The 21,702-nt window shown below is 42.1% G+C and overlaps 1 protein-coding gene across 8 annotated transcripts in view; it reads right to left on the bottom strand.

The window, feature by feature from the left end:
• The window catches only part of Dpy19l2 (dpy-19-like 2 (C. elegans)), a 139,411-nt gene extending 136,410 nt beyond the window's left edge, over positions 1-3,001 (bottom strand). For 2 of the 8 annotated variants that reach the window (XR_379122.4, XM_011242556.3), the window contains exon 1: positions 2,326-3,000. Coding sequence is in view for 5 of the 8 variants with exons in the window: in XM_011242556.3 (XP_011240858.1) it covers positions 2,326-2,707 (382 nt within the window). In the remaining 3 variants the exon portion in view is untranslated. Of the gene's footprint in view, positions 1-2,325 lie in introns of all 8 variants that reach the window. The other 6 variants (XR_870529.3, XR_001778933.2, XM_006510428.4 and 3 more) reach the window with 6 other exon arrangements.
• Between the last annotated feature and the right edge of the window lie 18,701 nt (positions 3,002-21,702).

Here is a 21,702-nt window from a genome sequence, read left to right on the forward strand (position 1 = left end):
CTGAGGACCTAAGTTCAGATCCCCCGGACCCATGTGACAAAGCCAGGTGTGGCTACATATTCTATAAACCAAGTTTAGGAGGCCATGACAAGCAGATTCTGAAAGGTTGCTGGTCAGTTAACCTAGACAGAATGATTATATTTCATTGGGGAACCTATCTCAAGCAAGTGAGATAGAGAGTGACAGAAAATCACAGCCTGGCTGAGTAGTGTGCATACCCCATAGTCACGTGCATGAGCAAGTGCACACGCACACACAGCCAAATCTGTGACCAATCCATCTATCATTCTAAAGATCCTCAAAACCTGTTGCTGTCTCTCATCACCTTCTGGACCACCTCCCACCCAAGGTCTATTTATGTATAGCTCAGCTTTCCTTTCCCACTTGTCTATTCAAGTTAACCTTAAAAAGTTGCCCACTTTTAAGTATCTGATATCTTCCTTTTTCCTTTCTGTTTAGTGGTGCTTAGCTTGGGAATCTCTCCTTGCAGTCCAATGCTTCTGCTTTCGCTTAGAAGTGAATGATGCTCAATCCACAATCCCCACTCCCTTCCTGCCTCTGCTGCTCCTCCTCAGTCTCCCTGGCTGCCCTCTTCATCAGTGTCTTCTACCCATTCCCGTGCCACTGTCATTGAGAGCGTGGAAGCCTGCTCCTAGTACGAATTATCCATCTATTCTTTCTCAGCCCATCTCCAGTCCACAGTAGACACTTCAACCCTCACACTCTCAAACGCACACTCTGATCAAGCAGCCTTCCAAGGTTGAAAGACTCATTGCCAACATCACTTAGCTACCAAGTGCCATGGACGGTTCTCATTAACGTGAACAAATCATGTCTTAAATATATATATATATATATATATATATATATATATATAATGCTATTTTTATATAAAGTGCACATTTTATGTTATAGTAGCTCATTAAAAAGTTTCAAAGAGAACAGCCTTCCCAGGGAATAGCACACCACCTGGTTATCTGGTATCAAATGGTTAGCTCTGAAAACATATGCATCCAAGTAACATTATATGGACTGAGAAGGTTGTATTTATGGACTTAGGTATCAGTGTGTGTGTAACATTTAAAGAAGGAGGAGAGTAAGGGAAATGCATGAGAGGGTGAGGGAAGAAGAAGGGGAGGATAGAAATGATGTGATTTTATTAAAATCTAGGATTAAAACGTAATTTAAAAAGAAAGAAAAGAATCCATGCCTTCACACGGAATGAGTTCAAATCCCTCACACCCAGTTCTGAGCTGGACTGCTCCCCACAGCCTCCTCCTTCTACTAGACTTTGTTCTTACACCATGCTGTCTTACTGTTAGGACCTGGATCCTGCCCTTCTGTAAGCATCACACACACATCCCCCACTTAACAGCCCCACACATCCAAACACTAGCCCTTTCCTAAAACTCAGGTTCTATCCTTTTCTAAAAGTCCTCTCTGATACAGCATCTTACATCCACTCTAAAGTATTAACTGTCTCTCCTGAACATTCACTCAGTAATGTGAGCTATTATTTCACTAGCCGCTCAGGGGTAACTCCTGCGTGTAACTCTTGGAACACTGGAACTTGGACTTGGGAAAACAATCCATGTTGATTGTGGACTTGGCGTGGGTCTGCTGGCATAAACATCAGATGGAAATCTAAATATGAATTTCAACTCTTCCTTAATTACTGCTGTTAGCACTTCAATGTGGCAACTCATCTTATTTTTACATCAGCATTCAAATAGGTCAGGATGGGAGGAGGTGACAACAACTTGAATTGAAGTGTTTATATCAGCAGCTAGGCTCAAATACCAGACAACAGCAATATTTGAGTTACAGTAGAAAGCTACAGAAAATTAGAGGAATAAATGGAAGAAGTGCGAAGCCCCCTCCCCCACCCTGAGTTGCTCAGCAGGATGGAAATAAGTGCCTGTCAGCAGGTTTAACATATCTACCCTCCTCCTTCCTCCACTATTGGTGATCTCAGCTAAGGACCTTTTATTTCAAAAAACGAAGAAACCTAATTCCATCCAGATAGTAGACAACCTCTTCTACGCTCTGATTAGGATAACTTTTTGTTGGCGTGTAGGTGACCACTAAGTTGGAAAATCTCGCAAAAAAAAAAAAAAAAAAAAAAAAAAAAAAAAAAAGTTTAAAACAAGAACTAGAAGTCTGAGAATTCCTGGCATGCAATTCTCAGATCTCGCCACCAACTCATCCAACAATCCAAACACTAGTGGACCAAATCTCCAAGACCCAAACAAACCCTTCAAGTCTCTACGCTGGGAGAAAAACCCTGCACAGCCTCGGCTGGAACACTGAGCAGACTCGGCTCACCTAGGCCAAAGAGGGTCCTGTGGGAGAACCGATGCATCTGCAGTGCCTGCACCTTTTCGCGAAAGTGGTCCAGGAGAGTGAAGAGGAATTGGAAGCGGTTAAGAAGAAGGAGCTTGGCGACCTCTTCCAGCTGAAAGTAATTTTGTGCGTTCAGACTTTGGATCCTCCGCGCCGCGTAGTTGCGAGCACCCGAGGGCAGTTTCCTGCCGCCTAGGAGGAAATGCTGCAGCAACGACCACTTCGTTCTCTCCTGGGGCGCGCTTCGCTCCTGCTGGGGCTCCATGGTCGCTGCGCTCCACCTCCTCCTCGCCTGCCCCGTGCAGGAGGATTGTGGCCTGTCGGAGCTCCCTTCCCTGAGCTTACTCCTTGTCGGCCCCACCATCTTCTCATAGCCCGTGATCAGGTGGATGGAGCTGGATCACCGCTGGGCAATGTCCGGGGGGCGGACACACCACCAGGCAGCCTCAACGACCAGCCACCGTTGCGGGCAGCCTCGTCGTCATGGCGACCGTGAAACAAGGATGGCGAGCGTGCAGTCTAGGCAATCTTGCGCTGTCCACGTGCAGCCCAGCCCGCGCGCCCCTGAGCAGGACTTGCAAGAGGTGTAGCCTTCCCCAGGGTCTGGGCGTTGGAGTTCGCCTAGGTTTTCCCCTACAGGACAGAGCTCTTTGGTTAAGTAACATTGTTCTAACAAAATCGCTCAGTTTCTGGCCAGAAGGACGGTTGAGCTCAGAGTGTTCAACAACTCCTAAACAAGAAGCCGCCCTGAACCAAAGAAAGCCAGTCCTGACCTTGCATTCTCTATAGAGGACTATAAAGGCCACCACCACGTTCCAGGTCTTATGTCAGTCTGTTTGGCTGCAGTAAACCCCATTTTGGTTTAGGACTTCTTGAGCTCCCTAACACCCACAATCGCCTTGCCTACCTTGCCTATCTCTGAACACAGATCTTCCCGTTGTTGCAAGTGAGACCCACATCAGGAACCCCGCCCCCCTTCCTGCCCTTCCCTTCCTCCCTCACCCTCCACAAATCCATGCCTCCCCATGGTTTGTCCAGCCGTTTCTTCTGCCTTCTACTCCTGGCCCGTTTTTCTAGTCCGCATTATTTGAGAGCTCACTGGAAGTTCTATTCATCTGCTCCCTGATCTAAATAAACACATGTGAAACAAGTAAGTGCTGTTGCTATCAATTTGTTGTTTTGTAAGATTTTTCTCAAGCGGCATTTCTGCATTCCTGGCACTGTTTGCTGTTTAAGATGTTTTATTCTTCAGTGCATACGAAACAGAAGACCACAAATAGGGTGCTTTGCTCACATTTTGAACAGGTTGTACATTTTGTTTGCCCATCTTTGAGTTTAAAATACATGGTATTGGTGTTTGGCAAACACACACACACACAAAATGTACAATTGAGACATCTTAACTCTGTAGTCCAGATTGATCTCAAACTCCTTCCTTTCTCAGCCTCTCTATCCTAGGATTATAAGTTTTGGCACCATATTCACTTGGCAGAACTCTATTCTTAAATGAATACACAGTGTCTAAATGGAAATCTTATCTTTAGTGTAAGCATTTTAATTCTGTATTTTGTAGCAATCAAGGAAGCATGGGGATTACTGCCACACCCACTCCAGTGAAGTCTGTGTGGCAAGCCCAAAAGCATGGACGCAGCCCTGGGGCAAAAAGTTTCACAGAAACTTAGTCTCCTGGAGTCTTGGCATCCCATAGCATGAATGCTCCAAACTTGTCCTTGCGTTAGTCAGTGCATGGACAGTGCACTTTCTTTCAGTATTGTTTTATTATAGGTGTCTCCAAGCAATGATTTGTCAGATACCTTAAGTTAGATTAAACTTTGCTTCCTGGCTTTCACCAATGTCCTAGGCAGCCCTTCAGCCCACCCTGGGCTTGGAATTTTATAAGAATGTTACCTATTCCGATGAATTGCCTCTAGTATTGAAAGAGAGATAGTAGAAGAAATCAGGTATTACTATCTACTACATAGAGTTAGAAATTTCAGGGCAAGCTTAGCAAAGTAAGTTTAGAATTCTTGTTATAGTTATGTATGGCAGACTACATTACTTAATAGAAGAAAGTCCCCCACAAAATCACTTAGAATAACAGCCGAGTCATTCCAGTGTACAGGAATTTACAATGGTTTAGGAAGAAGATGGGGTTGCGGTTTAAGGAGGAACTAGAGTGTTGCATTATTCATGAGAAGGCTAGCTAGAGCAGAACTCCCTAGCACATACTTTCACTAGCCCAGAGGAATAGCATAGTTAGGTATTTACTAAGAGCTGGCTGGTGGTGGATTAAACAATGAATCAGAATTAGAACTATGGCTTGGGCATGAAAGCCCTTGCCCCAGGAGCTCAACGACCTCACACCTGGCTTCTAAGAATATAGCTGACCTTAGATAGAGCTGACTTTGTCTCAGTTGTTGCATTGCCTAGTTCCTGCTGGTCTTTATGTATGTATCCTTCTGTTTTGTAGTCATTAAGCATCGGGTAACCTCAATGTACCTTGGCTGATGTGTCACCCAACTTCTTCTGTAATATAAGTCTGATGATCACTTTCAGAAATTACATTCAGATCAACACTCCCTTATGTTTGACTCTGTCACCCTGCAGACTCCTTGCCTACCTGGGTACCAGGACCCTGATTATCCCGCGGGTTGAGGGGCTGACTGAGTCCAGTCTGTGTCAATTACCTCTTCCTTGCTTGTTAACTTTTCCCTGTACTTTCTTTCCCTTGTCCGTGAAGCATATAGGGACCTATGGCCCATCCTTAAAAGTAAAATCTAGTCCCTCTCACCCTTTAAAAATACTTTTATGTGGATATTCATTGTGCTATTAATTGTTATCAATAAAATATTAGAAATAGTCTCAACATCAAGTACTAAGTTCTAGAATTACTCATGGCATGCAGCATCGGGGCCATTAATTCATTTTTGAGTGAATAGTTAGTGATAATAGAAAATATTTCCTATTAGTGTTAAAGGAAAAATAAACATGATGTGTTTCCTGAATCTAGTCCAATATATAGTGGTATATGAGGTTTTAATGTCAACTCATCACCTGAGTAGGGAACCCTGAGGAACTGTCCTTAAATTAGTCCCAAAACTCTTCAATTTAGCTTCAGAAAAAATTCTTAGAACAAGGCAGAAATCAGCCACATTCTTTGCTAAAATATCACAAGAATAGACTTAACATCTAAGTTGCTAATATTGTTCCCCTCTGAAATCTCTTGAACATATTGCTCCCCTCTGAAATCTCTTGAACTGGGCTGCCACAGTCCACACTGTTCCTAGTACTACTGCCAACCAAGTTTCTATGAAGATGGCCTGCCAACCTCATGGATTTGAACTGCTTTCCTAGTTCAAAGCCCCCAAATCATGCACATATCTCCCAAACCCAGCATGGTCAGTCCTGACATCGCAATAGCCTGAAGTAGTAATAGCAGAGTCTATGGCTGTCATGGTGGGGAAAACATGGCAGCGGGCAGGCAGGCATCTACTGGAGCAGTAGCTAAGAGCTTACACATTGACAAAATAGCCACAAGGCAGAGATAGAACCAAGCACTTAAACATCTGAGCCTGTGGGGGACATTCTTATTCAAACACATCTCTGATTGAGAAAATTATCTCTCTTACCTAAAGGTAACTTATCCAGCTATATATCTAAAATTTGCCTATGTAACACCCTTTTTGATTCAATCAGTTTTTAAATGTTTTGTGAAATTATAATATAATCATATTTCCCCTTCCCTCCAAACCCTCTCAATACCCCTCCTTGCTCTCTTCAAAATGCATGCCCTCAGAGCTGGAGAGATGGCTCAGAAGTTTAAGAGCATTTGTTGTTCTTGCAGAGTACCTGAGTCCAGTTCCCAATAACCATATGATGGTTCTCCACTATCTGTAACTCTAGTTCCAGAGAACAACACATAAATCAATAATATTTTTAAAAAGAAAAATAAATGCATGGTCTCTTTTTTCACTAACTTTTGTTATATACATACATATATACATATATAATACATGTGTGTATATATATATATATATATATATATATATATATATATATAGTACTATATATATTCTTAAATACAACCTTCTCAGTCTATGTAATGCTACTTGTATGTATGCTTTCAGGGCTGACAGTTTGGCATTGGTGTGCCCTCTCCTGTAGAAGACTATTCCTCCACTTTCTGCATTCCTTAGTTGCCTGCAGTTCTTTAAGTAGGGTTGCGATCTCTTGGGCTTGCCCTGCCCACTTTGCCATGTCTATTGCTTTGGTTCTGGTTCTGCTCGTGTTTTGGTTCTGGTTCTGCTACATTGCGATACTTTATGAATGTAGCTTCTCTGGTAGGTTTCCTGTTCCTCTGGTTCTTACAATCTTCCTCCACACACACACACACCCCCGCCCCCGCCACCCACATCACCTATGACCCCTGATCCTTAGGTCAGAGAGGTGTTTTTTAGATGTATTCTTTGGGACTAAGCTTCACATCTTTTCATTTTGATTGGTTGTGGTTTTCTCTAATAGTTTCTATTGCAAAGAGAAGTTTCCTTGATGACAGGTGAGGACTACACTTCTCTGTGGGCTGAAGGACAGGTATTTAGAATGTAATCAGGGATTATGCTGTTTTAGTAAAGTGGCAGTTTCAGGTTCTTCAAGACCCGTGACTTCACTAGCCCTGAAGAGTTGGCTAGGTTTACAGTACCAGCAGGTCTTAAATCGGTTTAAAAACAAGCTGTTTACCACAGGCATGTATGCCACTATTGCACCCCTAAAGCTATCATGCCATGCTGGCCATTGTGGTTCACAGGCATCATAGCTGGGTAGGGCTGTTGGTTGCCTTCCTACTTGGATGCTTGCATGATGCCTTATGTTATCATAAAAGCTAGTTCCCCAGGAGGAGCCACTCAGGCCATTTCCTGCTCCGGAGCCTCTGATGTGCATGGTGTCTTCAGAAATAGGGACTTATGTTCTACCTTTGGGGAAAACCAAGGGCAATAACAATAGCCTGTAGGTTTGGGGACTCTGCCCACAACTCAGAAGAAGGCTTCTCATGCCTGCTGTTTGGATTCTTGTTAGATGCTTTTTAGCCATTGGAAAGAGCATTGGTAACCCAGGTAGAAAATTTCCATTTAACTATATATCTGTGTTTATATGTCTATGACTTTTTCAGATGTCCTTACTGATGTTTTATGTCCCCTCTCTCCTTCCATATTTATTCTCCTCTTTAATCAAAGCTTCATTTCCAATTTCCCCCTCAGATCGCTTATACCCGGCTATTCCCCTTTCTATTGCTCCCTGAACCAAAACCTCTTTTTACTTTCTTATTTTCAACAATTACTCCAGGATATATATTCACATTTGGGTATTTGGCATTTGGAGCCTCGAATCTTTTCTAGTTCCTTTCATTTATGTGAAATTGTCATGATTTCACTTTTCTTTATATAAGACTAAAATTTCACAGTGTACATGTACACACATTTCACAGAGTGTGTATGCATCACAGTTTTGTTGTCTGTCCTTCAGTTGAAGGGTATTTAGTTTGCATCTATTTCCTAGATATTATTAATAAAGTGGTCAGTAAGGTTTTTTTTTTTTTCCATAAAAAATGCAACTAAGCTGTATAACCAGCAGATGGCAGTAATGGCCTATAAATCAGTATTTTAAATTTTTTTTTTTTTTTAAATCAAACCAGCATTTCCTTAATCCTTCTCTAAACAACTACTTCCTGATTAGCAGATCAGCTTAGACTTGTTGGTGACTCTCCTGTCTCTGCCTCTCAAGTCCTGGGATTAGAATCACATGCTTTCCTGGCTGGAAGAATGCATTCTAACATTAAATTTAAAAAAAAAAAAAAATCCAGCCTTGTGCTAGATCAGTGTACAAGATATGAAATTTAGAGAAATTCAAAATGTAATACCAAATAAATACAATTTTACTGCATATATCAAAAGATAAAGGTGTCTTTGTGACCAGTGTTTAGTTTCCCAAATTGTGTCACTGAGAGCCCTCCCTTTCTTATTAAGTTCAATGATTTTTTTGTTTGTTTGGTTTGGTTTGGTTTTGATTTTTAGGGTTTTGGAGGGGTATTTTGCGAGTTTGGGGGGTATGTTTTGGGGGTATTTGTTTGTTTTTAGCTTTGAACAAGTACACAGGCACAAATTAAAGCAGTTAGGCTCTAGCTATATCTAGCCTGGCTACACTAAGCAAAGTATGTGAACAATTCAGCTACCACAATTCTGAAAACTTTATAAACTTTCCACTCACTATTAAATCATTTAAAACAATTGGTTTCATGTAAATTAATATTCTCACACACACAAAAAGTGAGATTTTGTTCATGTAGTTTCACAACTTCTTGTATGTTAAGATGGTTTTTCTTTTTAGTTACATTTTTAATTTTTCATACAATATATTTTGATCATATTATTTTTCCAAATCGTCCCAGATTCTCTCACCTCCCTACTAATTCAATTCCATATTGTTTTCTTTCCTGTGAACCCCCCAAAGATACTAAAAGAAAAGAGAATAAAACAAAACAAAACTTATGCCCCCCAAAAGAGCAAATGCCCCCAAAAATTCCATTTTTTTTAAATTTTTTTTTATTAGGTATTTTCCTCGTTTACATTTTCAATGCTATCCCAAAGGTCCCCCATATCCACTCGCCCCCCCCAATCCCCTACCCACCCACTCCCCCTTTTTGGCCCTGGCGTTCCCCTGTACTGGGGCATATAAAGTTGGCAAGTCCAATGGGCCTCTCTTTGCAGTGATGGCCGACTAGGCCATCTTTTGATGCATATGCAGCTAGAGACAAGAGCTCTGGGGTACTGGTTAGTTCATATTGTTGTTCCACCTATAGGGTTGCAGTTCCCTTTAGCTCCTTGAGTAATATCTCTACTTCTCCATTGGGGGCCGCGTGGCCCATCCAATAGCTGACTGTGATCATCCACTTCTGTGTTTGCTAGGCCCCGGCATAGTCTCACAAGAGACAGCTATATCTGGGTCCTTTCAGCAAAATTTTGCTAGTGTGTGCAATGGTGTCAGCGTTTGGAAGCTGATTATGGGATGGATCCCTGCATATGGCAATCACTAGATGGACCATCTTTTTGTCACAGCTCCAAATTTTGTCTCTGTAACTCCTTCCATGGGTGTTTTGTTCCCATTTCTAGGAAAGGGTAAAGTGTCCACACTTTGGTCTTCCTTCTTCTTGAATTTCATGAGTTTAGCAAGTTGTATCTTATATCTTGGGTATCCTAAGTTTCTGGGCTAATATCCACTTATCAGTGAGTACATATTGTGTGAGTTCCTTTGTGAATGGGTTACCTCACTCAGGATGATGCCCTCCAGGTCCATCCATTTGCCTAGGAATTTCATAAATTCATTTTTTTAATAGCTGAGTAGTATTCCATTGTGTAAATGTACCACATTTTCTGTATCCATTCCTCTGTTGAGGGGCATCTGGGTTCTTTCCAGCTTCTGGCTATTATAAATAAGGCTGCTATGAACATAGTGGAGCATGTGTCCTTCTTACCGGTTGGGACATCTTCTGGATATATGCCCAGGAGAGGTATTGCTGGATCCTCCGGTAGTACTATGTCCAATTTTCTGAGGAACCGCCAGACTGATTTCCCTTATGAATATCGATGCAAAAATCCTCAATAAAGTTCTTGCTAACCGAATCCAAGAACACATCAAAACAATCATCCATCCTGACCAAGTAGGTTTCATCCCAGGGATGCAGGAATGGTTCAATATACGGAAATCCATCAACGTAATCAGTATATACACAAACTCAAAGACAAAAACCGCATGATCATCTCGTTAGATGCTGAGAAAGCATTTGACAAAATCCAACACCCATTCATGATAAAAAGTCTTGGAAAGATCAGGAATTCAAGGCCCATACCTGAACATGATAAAAACAATCTACAGCAAACCAATAGCCAACATCAAAGTAAATGGTGAGAAGCTGGAAGCAATCCCACTAAAATCAGGGACTAGACAAGGCTGTCCACTATCGCCCTACCTATTCAACATTGTACTTGAAGTCCTAGCCAGAGCAATTAGACAACAAAAGGAGATCAAGGGGATACAAATTGGAAAGGAAGAAGTCAAAATATCACTTTTTGAAGATGATATGATAGTATATATAAGTGACCCTAAAAATTCCACCAGAGAACTCCTAAGCCTGATAAACAGCTTCAATGAAGTAGCTGGATATAAAATTAACTCAAACAAGTCAATGGCCTTTCTGTACACAAAGGATAAACAGGCTGAGAAAGAAATTAGGGAAACAACACCCTTCTCAATAGTCACAAATAATATAAAATACCTTGGCATGACTCTAACTAAGGAAGTGAAAGATCTGTATGATAAGAACTTCAAGTCTCTAAAGAAAGAAATTAAAGAAGATCTCAGAAGATGGAAAGATCTCCCATGTTCATGGATTGGCAGGATCAACATTGTAAAAATGGCTATCTTGCCAAAAGCAATCTACAGATTCAATGCAATCCCCATCAAAATTCCAACTCAATTCTTCAACGAATTAGAAAGGGCAATCGGCAGATTCATCTGGAATAACAAAAAACCTAGGATAGCAAAAACTCTTCTCAAGGATAAAAGAACCTCTGGTGGAATCACCATGCCGGACCTCAAACTGTACTACAGAGCAATTGTGATCAAAACTGCATGGTACTGGTATAGTGACAGACAAGTAGACCAATGGAACAGAATTGAAGACCCAGAGATGAACCCACACACCTATGGTCACTTGATCTTTGTCAAGGGAGCTAAAACCATCCAGTGGAAAAAAGACAGCATTTTCAACAAATGGTGCTGGCACAACTGGCGGTTATCATGTAGAAGAATTCGAATTGATCCATTTCTATCTCCTTGTACTAAGGTTAAATCTAAGTGGATTAAGGAACTCCACATAAAACCAGAGACACTGAAACTTATAGAGGAGAAAAGTAGGGAAAAGCCTCGAAGACATTGGTACAGGGGGAAAATTCCTGAATAGAACAGCAATGGCTTGTGCTGTAAGATCAAGAATCGATAAATAGAACCTCATAAAATTGCAAAGCTTCTGCAAAGCAAAAGACATCGTCAATAAGACAAAAAGGCCACCAACAGATTGGGAAAGGATCTTTACCTATCCCAAATCGGATAGGGGACTAATATCCAATATATATAAAGAACTCAAGAAGGTGGACTCCAGAAAATCAAATAACCCCATTAAAAATGGGGCTCAGAGCTGAACAAAGAATTCTCACCTGAGGAATACCGAATGGCTGAGAAGCACCTGAAAAAATGTTCAACATCCTTAATCATCAGGGAAATGCATATCAAAACAACCCTGAGATTCCACTTCACTCCAGTCAGAATGGCTAAGATCAAAAACTCAGGTGACAGCAGATGCTGGCGAGGATGTGGAGAAAGGGGAACACTCCTCCATTGTTGGTGGGATTGCAAGCTTGTACAAAAATTCCATTTTGCATTAGCTAACAACTCCTGTACATGGGGCCTGCCCTGGAATGCAGTGTTCTTAACCGGTATCAATCATAGATAATTTCATGGTATTCCACCAAACTGGAAAACCTACAAGAAATCGATGAATGTTTTAGCAAATATAATCTATGGAAGTTAAATCAAGATGAAATAAACAATTTAAACTAACTCATAGCTCACAGTAAAATAGAAGCAATAATTAAAATTCTCCCAAGCAGGGGCAGAAGAGGTCACCCAGTGGTTTAGAGCACTGGCTGTTCCTCCAGAAGGTCAGGGTTTGATTCCCACCACCCACATGGCAGCTCAAAGCTGTTCTAATTCCAGGTCCAGGAACCAATGCCCTCTGCTGGCCTCCGTGGGCACCAGGCACAAACATGGAATGCAGACATACATGAAGATAAGCATCTGTACACATACATTCTAACTTAATGGAGACAAACAAACATAAAAAACTCCCAAACAAAAAAGCCTAGACTTTAAACAGAGAACTAATGCCAATAGTCCTCGTGTAATTCCTTAAAATAGAGAGATAACATTTCCTAATCCTCCTTATGATTTCACAATTATCCTGAAACCAAAGCCACATAAAGGAAAAAAGGTAATTAGACATCAATATCCTTTATGAACATAAATGTAAAAATTCCCGATTAAAATACTTATAAATTGAATTCAAGAACACATCAAAATATTTTCTACTATGAGGCCAGAAAAATGGATCAAAACATTGACTACTCTTCCAGAGGACCTGGATTAGGTTCCCAGAACCCATATAACAGCTTACAACCATCTGTAACTCTAGTTCCAGAGGATCCAACACTCCTTCTTCCCTCCTGGAGTATGGCATGAATGTGGTGCACAAGCAAACATGCATGTAAATGATTGTAGACATTAAATAAGTAAATAAATAAATTAATATTTTAAAGAGGTTATCCACCAGGGTCATATGGTTTTCACTGCAAAGATACAGGATTGATTCAACATACCAAAATCAATAAATGTAACATGCAACATAAACAGACTGAAGGACCAAATGTACACAACCATCTCCTAGATGCAGAAAAGGCTTTTGACAACAATTCCAGAATTAGTTATTCACAAAGATGATAACAAATTTCTTAGTACCTCAATTATGTGAGTGACCAGTCCAGCAGGTCCAGTTATTCGAGGGTCTCGAGGGGACCTTCTCCTAAGAACCAATGGGGGGATAGAGAAAGACAAGGACCAAGTGCAAGAATGACACGGAAACATTCTGAGTGGCATCAAGGTCCCACTGTATTAGCAAGGTTCAAGGTTTAAATGCACAAGCAAAAGGGGAAGTACTTCTCAGCAGGAGGGATGGGGCAGCAGAAATTTTTCTTTTGGCGACTACACGGGGAAGCAGGAACTTGGTGGTATCAGGGTACATCTTGAGGTCAGGACATCCGGCGCTGACTTAGGGCTGGAATGATCTGTGGTTGTTCTCGGAGCTGTGTTGGTAAACCGCTTTTGACCCCCTTTTCTTCTCAGGGGGAGAGGCCCAATTCAGAGATCAGGACAATAGTGTTGTCTTAATAGCTCCCAACATGTGAGCTGTATAGCTGAATCTCATTCCAAAATTATAAGGCTACCATATCATTTACTTTTCTTGTTCAATTTTCCTGCTGTAAGAGATTGACTACAGGTCTAAAGGGGGAAAAAAATCAGTTTCTTTGTTTAGTAATGTCTTGCAATTTTTTTTATCCAAAAGGGCTGACCATCCAGCTGAGCCTGGCTTTACCCTGAGAACCTCCTGCCTCAGTTGTGCACCTTGATGCTGATGTGTATGCCCTTCTGCAAGGCTATAATTTCTAGGTAATTTGAAATTAGTTTGTTTTTATATAAAATGATTCTCTTCTACACATTGTCTCTACTAAAAACTGTCTTTGAAGTCATGTATTTCATAGAATACCTGTGTGTCAAAGTTCCTGCTGTGCCTTTCCAGATGCCTTTCCAGATGCCTTTCTGAACTTAAGGGAGCAGAGTCTTATTTTGGCTCCCAGAGCAAGTGGTGTGGGTGCTAGCTCATATCAATACAGGCAAGCAGAAAAGGGGGTACAGGAGCCCATCTGGACCTCAGTTCTTGAGTTGGTGCTGTCTTCCTCCTCCAGTTAATCACTTCCGAAATGCCCTCACAGACACTTCTACCAGTGCGCCTCAATAGTGCGCCTCTAATGGTCAAGTTGGCAATCCACCTTAACAACTATGGGTCAAGACCACCAGGCCCTTGTTTGGAACAGCAGAGTCCATTTCCATTTAGATACTGACTCATCTCTCAAGACAAATCCACAAGTTTAAAGTGCTTAAACCATGTAGCCATCTTCCCAGCCCCAGATTTTATATTCTTAATGAAGTGTGTACACCCAGCTCAGACACATCAAGACAAATGTGACTTCACCAGCCCCTTCTGCACATGATTATTACTGCTTCTACTTCTCTGCTGCTTTGAGACAGCCCAGTGAAGCTTACTCAGATGTCATCCCCATGCTGTTTGCACATCGATGTCACCTAAATTGTGTTAAGTAACCCTCTTTGTGTAAAAGTTTCCCAGACTTTGTGAAAACAGCAGAAAATTGTAACCTTCACCCCTCTCAGCCTGAAACCTGGCTGCTCAGGTTTCACTGTTAGCACGAAGAGAGCATCAGGGTGGAGCCTGCCGCCCTATCATTCTGCCACTCCCACTGCTGCTACCTGCCACCTAGCTGTTCCGGAGCCAAACACGTGGTCACCTGCAACTGGACTCCCGGATGATTTGGCGGGAATGGGCCCCTTACCCCTTCTTCATAACCCGGTGCACTGAATAGTAAAATTGAGCTTTGATCAGAACCTTGTCTTAGCTCCGTTCTTTCTCTCGTCCATCTAGTTCCTTTTCTTTTAGCTCGAGTCTGCCACTTCAGCCATACCCCACTCCTCATGAGCCACTGGACGGCAAGTAACAGTTTGGCGCCTGAACAGGGACCTGAAGAATGGCAGAGGGACGCTGAGAGAACACTGTCCGTGTGGAGCTCCACAGGAAAAGCAAATGGTCTTCGTATTGGGCACCGGAGCAACAAACAGGTACATGCTAGCTCTAGCTTAAAATTTCATTTTTTAAAGTGTTGCTGAGGGTGCAGTAGGATACGATCTAAGCTTGAATCAGCGCTAACCCAACGCTGATTCTGCTTTGGTCAGCAGCGTATTAATCAGAACTAGAAACTGGAATCAGGCGGTTGTCCCTAGTTTTCAGGAGCTGTTTCAGGTGAGAGAAGGTAGAGTTTGAAGTTATGGATCAGGCGGTTGTCCTTAGCTTTCAGGAGCTGTTTCAGGCCAGAGGAGTAGGGCTTGAAGTACAATTGGTAAGAAATTTTTTAGATAAGATAGATAGCTGTTGCCCATGGTTTAAGGAAGAAGAAAGAGTAGATTGCAGAATCTGTGAGAACATTGGTGAGGCTGTGGAAATCACTCAGGCAGATAATTTCACCTTAGGCCTCTGGGCGCTCGTAAGAGATGCTACCTCTCCAGGGTCGAATTGTACCCAGGCAGAGCTTGTAGAATCTCAGGAAGAGCGCCTATAGGAGAGGGCCTTCTCAGAAAAAGGGTCCTCTTAACTCTAAAATTGATAAACATGAAAACTGATGATGAACTAATTTCAAACAAAAATCACTCAGATAGAGGAGCTGCCCATTATTTTGATGAGAATTGGCCTTCTTGTGAGTCTCCCGCTCCACCTATGGTCCACACCTCAGGAGGTGCTACTCATAGGGACACACGACTAAGCAAATTAGAGTTTGAAATTAGGCTTCAGAAGTTGACTAATGAGCTTCAGGAGCTAAAAAGGATGTCAGAAGCAGGGAAGAGTAACTCTTCTGAAGTTCACCAGGTGCTGCTAGAAAGAGCTGTGAGTCAGGCTCGTGGGAGAGGACAGAATACGTCTAATATGCTAGCCTTTCCTATGGTCGAGGTAGTTGATCAGCAAGATACTAGAGTCAGACATTACCAGACTTTGGATTTCAAGTTGATAATGGAGTTAAAAACAGCTGTTGTGCAATATGGCCCTTCAGCCCCATTCACTCAAGTGTTACTGGATACAGTCGTGGAGTCACACTTAGCCCCCCTATATTGGAAGACTCTTTTAAGGCTACCCTGTCAGGTGTGGGAAGCCACATGTGCCGTTGTAGAGTGGCACTGACTACTGCTGGCCACCACGCATAAATTTGGACAAACAACCAATGTGTACATGTGCAGTAAAGTTTTTTGTAAAGACACTGCCTGGCCCGGGCATGATAATGAGGCTTTGAGAGTATAACCAATCAGATGTGAGACATGCAAATGAGGTATGATAATGAGGCTCTGTGAGGTACAGAGAGAGAGAGAGTAACCAATCAAATGAAGAACATGCAAATGAGGCGTAGTGCATAACCAATCCGGGTGTGAGACACACCTCTCCTAGGCCTATAAAAGCAGCACCAGTTCTGGGCTCGGGGTCTTTTCGCCTCTACAATCAAGCTCTCCCAATAAACGTGTACAGAAGGATCCTGTTGCAGCGTCGTTGAGCGCAAGAGTCAGGAGGAGATATTTTTGCTTTGGGATTCTGAATGGTAAGATGCCAGTAAGAAAACTGCCACTTTAAATGCTCAGGCTGGTAATTTAGACTGGGATAGCAACATGCTTTTAGGAGAGGGTCCATATGAGGGACAGACAAATCAGATTGATTTTCCTGTTGCAGTGTACATGCAGATCTCGGCAGCTGCACGCTGTGTTTGGGGACTGTTACCAGTTAAAGGAGATATTGGTGGAAGTTTAGCTAGTATTCAGCAGAGTTCTGATGAGCCTTACCAAAACTTTGTGGACAGGCTTTTGATTTCAGCTAGTAGAATCCTTGGAAAGTCGGACACGGGAAGTCCTTTCGTTATGCAATTGGCTTATGAGAATGCTAACGCAATGTACCGAACTGCGATTCAACATAAGGGACAGACAGATTTGGCAGGATATGTCTCTCTTTGCACAGACATCAGGCCGTCTTACACAATTTCACAGGGGACCCATGTACAAGCAATGCTCTCGGAATAATGCATGTTTTAGATGTGGAAGTTTGGATCATTTTAAAAGTAATTGTCCTAAGAACAAAGGTGCCGAGAATAGGCAAGCAGGCCGTGCCCCAGGAATTTGTCCCCAGTGCAGGAAGGGCCACCACTGGGCCAGGGAGCACAAGTCTAAGCCAGTCGTTCTGAGCCGCCCGGTGCTGGGAAATGAGGGAAGGGGTCAGCCCCAGACCCCGACTTACTCGAAGAAAACAGCTTATGGGGCTATAAATCTGCTGCCCAGCCAAAAAGATCAGTTTTTGAGCTTGTCAGGTCAAACCCAGGAAATACAAAACTGGACCTCTATTCCACCATCCACGCAGTATTAACCCCAGAAATGGGAGTCCAAACTCTGCCTACCGGAGTCTTTGGACCACTACCTGCAGAAACCTGTGGCTTTCTTTTAGGACGAAGCAGTTCTATTGTAAAAGGACTGCAGATTTATACAGGTGTTATAAATAATGATTATGAGGGAGAAATTATAATCATAGCTGCTTCCCCTCATGGTGTTATAACTGTACCTGCTAATCAGAGAATTGCTCAACTTACCTTAATCCCTTTACATCAGTCACTGTATAGATTCTTTAAAAATGAGAAAGGACAGAGTAGCTTTGACTCCTCTGGTGTGAATTGGGTTCAATCTATTACTAATCAGAGACCTGACCTTAAATTGACATTTGATGGAAAAAGCTTTGAAGGATTAATAGATACTGGGGCCGATGTAACAATTATAAGAGGGCAGGACTGGCCCTCAAACTGGCCTTTGATTCCTTAACTCATCTTCAAGGAATTGGGTACACTAGTAACCCAAAACGTAGTTCCAAATTGCTAACCTGGAGAGATGGGGATGGAAAAATCAGGAAAACTCCAGCCGTATGTTATGTCAAATTTGCCTGTAACTCTGTGGGGAAGAGATCTGTTGTCACAGATGGGCGTTGTAATGTACAGTTCTAATGAGATGGTGACTAAGCAGACATTCAGGCAGGGGCCTCTGCCTGGTCATGGACTAAAAAAGAAAGGACAGGGAATTAAGACTTTTGAGGATCCTAAACCTCACTCTAACACAAGAGGTTTAAAGTATTTTCAGTAGCGGCCACTATCTTGCCTGCATCCCACGACGAAAAAATCCAATGGTTTAATGATATTCCCGTGTGGGTAGACCAGTGGTCTTTACCTAAAGAAAAAATAGAAGCCGCTTCTTCGCTAGTGCAGGAGCAGTTAGAAGCAGGACATTTGGTGGAGTCTCAGTCTCCCTAGAATACACCAATTTTCATTATCCAGAAGAAATCGGGTAAATGGAGACTGTTACAAGATTTAAGAAAAGTTAATGAGACCATGGTATCTATGGAATCTTTGCAACCGGGGTTTCCCTCCCCAGTAGCCATTACTAAGGGATATTATAAAATTGTGATAGATCTGAAAGATTGTTTCTTTATCATCCCTTTGCATCCAAAGGATTGTGAAAGATTTGCTTTTAGTGTTCCTTCTGTAAATTTTAAGGAACCTATGAAGAGATATCAACGGACAGTTCTCCTGCAGGGGATGGCTAATAGTTCCACCTTATGCCAGAGATTTGTGGCACAGGCCATTCAGCCTGTGAGACAGCAATGGCCAATGTTTTACATCATTCATTTCACAGATGATGTTTTGATGGCGGGAAAAGACCCCCAGGATTTGCTTTTGTGTTATAGGGATTTACAAAAAGCCTTAGCTGAAAAAGGATTGCAAATAGCTTCTGAAAAGATACAAACTCAGGATCCTTATAATTTTTTGGGTTTTAGACTCACTGATCAAGCTGTTTTTCCCCAGAAGATAGTTATTCGTAGAGATAACTTAAGGACCTTAAAAGATTTTCAAAAATTGTTAGGTGATATTAATTGGCTTCACCCCTATTTAAAGCTTACTACAGGGGAGTTGAAACATTTATTTGATATTCTTAAAGGGAGTTCTGATCCTACCTCCCCTAGATCCCTAACCTCAGAAGGATTGCTGGCCTTACAGCTAGTGGAAAAAAGCTATTGAAGAGCAATTTGTCACTTATCTAGATTACTCCTTGCCGTTGCATCTGTTAATTTTTAATACAACTCATGTGCCTACGGGACTGCTATGGCAAAAATTCCCTATAATGTGGATACATTCGAGGATTTCTCCTAAATGTAATATCTTGCCATATCATGAAGCAGTGGCCCAGATGATTATCATTGGAAGAAAGCAGGCACTAACTTATTTCGGCAAAGAGCCAGATATTATTGTTCAGCCTTACAGCATCAGTCAAGACACTTGGGTGAAACAGCATAGTACAGACTGGTTGCTTGCACAAATAAGGTTTAACAGAATTATAGACAGCCACTACCCCCAGGATAGGTTAATAAAATTTTTAAATGTACACAAGGTGATATTTCCTAAAATGATTTTCTTACAGCCTTTATGTAATGCTCTATTGATTTTTACTGATGGCTCCTCTAAAGGGCGAGCTGGATATCTTATTAATAATCAACAAGTTATCATAGAGACTCCTGGCCTTTTGGCTCAGTTAGTATGAATTAACAGCAATACTGAAGGTCTTTCAGTCTGTGCATGAGGCTTTTAATATCTTTACTAACCGTTTATGTGTTGCACAATCCGTACCCTTATTGGAGACCTGTGGTACATTTAACTTTAATACGCCATAAGGATCCTTATTTTCAGAATTGCAAAACATCATTCTTGCCCAGAAAAATCCGTTTTATATTGGCCACATACGATCTCACTCTGGTCTTCCTGGACCTTTAGCTGAAGGCAATAATTGCATTGACAGAGCTCTAATAGGAGAAGCCTTAATTTCAGATCTTGTTGCTTTGGCCAAAGGTGATCACGAAAAGTTTCATCTCTCTAGCCATACCTTAAGGCTCCAACATAAGATCACTAAGGAGCAAGCGAGAATGATTGTAAAACAATGTCCTAAATGTATTACATTACCTCCAGTACCACATTTAGGAGTCAATCCTAGAGGTCTTATGCCTAATCATATTTGGCAAATGGATAGAACTCATTATGCAGAATTTGGAAAATTAAAATATATACATGTTTGTATTGATACTTGTTCAGGATTTCTTTTTGCTTCTCTGCATACAGAAGAGGCTTCTAGAAACGTAATTGATCATTGCCTACAAGCCTTTAACGCCATGGGATTGCCTAAACTTATTAAGACAGATAACAGGCCATCCTATTCTAGTAAAAATTTTATCTCATTCTGTAAAGAATTCGGCATCACACACAAAACTGGAATTCCTTATAACCCCATGGTCCAAGGAATAGTTGAACGTGCTCATCGCACCTTAAAGAATTGGCTTTTTAAGACAAAACAGGGGCAGTTATATCCCCCAAGGTCACCAAAGGCACATCTTGCCTTTGCCTTATTTGTTCTAAATTTTTTGCAAACTGATATTAAAGGTCAGTCTGCAGCGGATCGCCACTGGCATCCAGTTACTTCTAATTCTTATGCATTGGTAAAATGGAAGGACCCACTAACTAACAAATGGAAGGGTCCAGATCCAGTTCTAATCTGGGGAAGGGGCTCTGTGTTTTTTCACGAAAAGAAGATGGAGCGTATGGCTGCCTGAGAGATTAATTCGTCAGCTGGACACAGATCCTGAATCTTCTTGTAAGTAACACTCTGAGGGCTAAAAATTCCTCTTTTGCCTAGAAGTCAGTTGGGAACACAGGCTCCCAGGAAAGCGGTGGTTTTCTTGCAACTCTCAGAGCCAGCTCCCCCACAAGGAGGCCGGAGACTGAGCTTGAGCCTTGCTAATTTGCAACTGAATAAAGTACCTGGACTTCCCCAAAAGAAGCTTTGCATTGTTACCTTCTCATTGTCTGGATCTTGTTTTTCAAGCAGGTCAATCAACACCCTTCAGGCTGACTGCAGAGGGCATGCATCCCCGCCCCCAAGAGCGTGAAGCTACTAATTTTCATTCTGAAGACATTCCAGCACATATTGTGGCTTTCAGTCTGATTTGTGATTAAGATTTGCTACTAGGGCTAGAAAGGCAGAAATTTCAAATGTTAGAAGAATATGGTTTTTATTCTGATAAGACGGGCTTAGTCCCTTAGCTGGTCTCCGGTTTTCCACCCTTGCTGCTATTGCAAGGTCCCCTTGGTTCCTCAGGCTGTGGAAATATTAGAGATGAGGAGGGTGACCTTCAGCTCCTAATATAGCCTAAGAGCCACAAATTGTGGTGTTACAAGTGACATAATTCTTGTAGAGGCCTTGCTGAATCTGAAGTTGACAATTCTCCCTTGAGAGTTGCACAGTACTCAGAACTGTGCATGCTGATTCATGATAATACAAATACAGTATGGGCATCAGCATGGGTGCAGGAAATACACTGCAGGGGAAGGTCCAACTTGACCATTTCTGAGTTCCCTGAGAGATACACCTAGTTTGGATGGAGGTTGGTATCTAGTTCCAGTTACAACCAAGAATATCTTTCTAAGGCTCTGCCTCCCCTTCCCCAAAGATGCCAAGAGCCATGATTGTGGGTCGTGACAGCACCTACGGGAGGAATCGGGTCAAAGTCCACTCATTGAAGAATGAGGAAATCATTTGATCACCTCAGTTAAGCATGGCCTTATTAAGCTTAATTCAAAGAGGAGAGAGAGGTTGGAGACCATACCATGAGAAGGGCAATCCCTTCACAGCTTCCCACCCTAACAAGCCAAATGGCCTTGTGCTACAGAGCAGGTCGTCACCCCCTCCTCTCTGTTCCCTGCCTGTCATCCAAGGCTGTTGAGGAGAATACAC

The sequence above is a fragment of the Mus musculus genome, chromosome 9, assembly GCF_000001635.26.
Source record: "Mus musculus strain C57BL/6J chromosome 9, GRCm38.p6 C57BL/6J".
Lineage (NCBI taxonomy): Eukaryota > Metazoa > Chordata > Mammalia > Rodentia > Muridae > Mus > Mus musculus.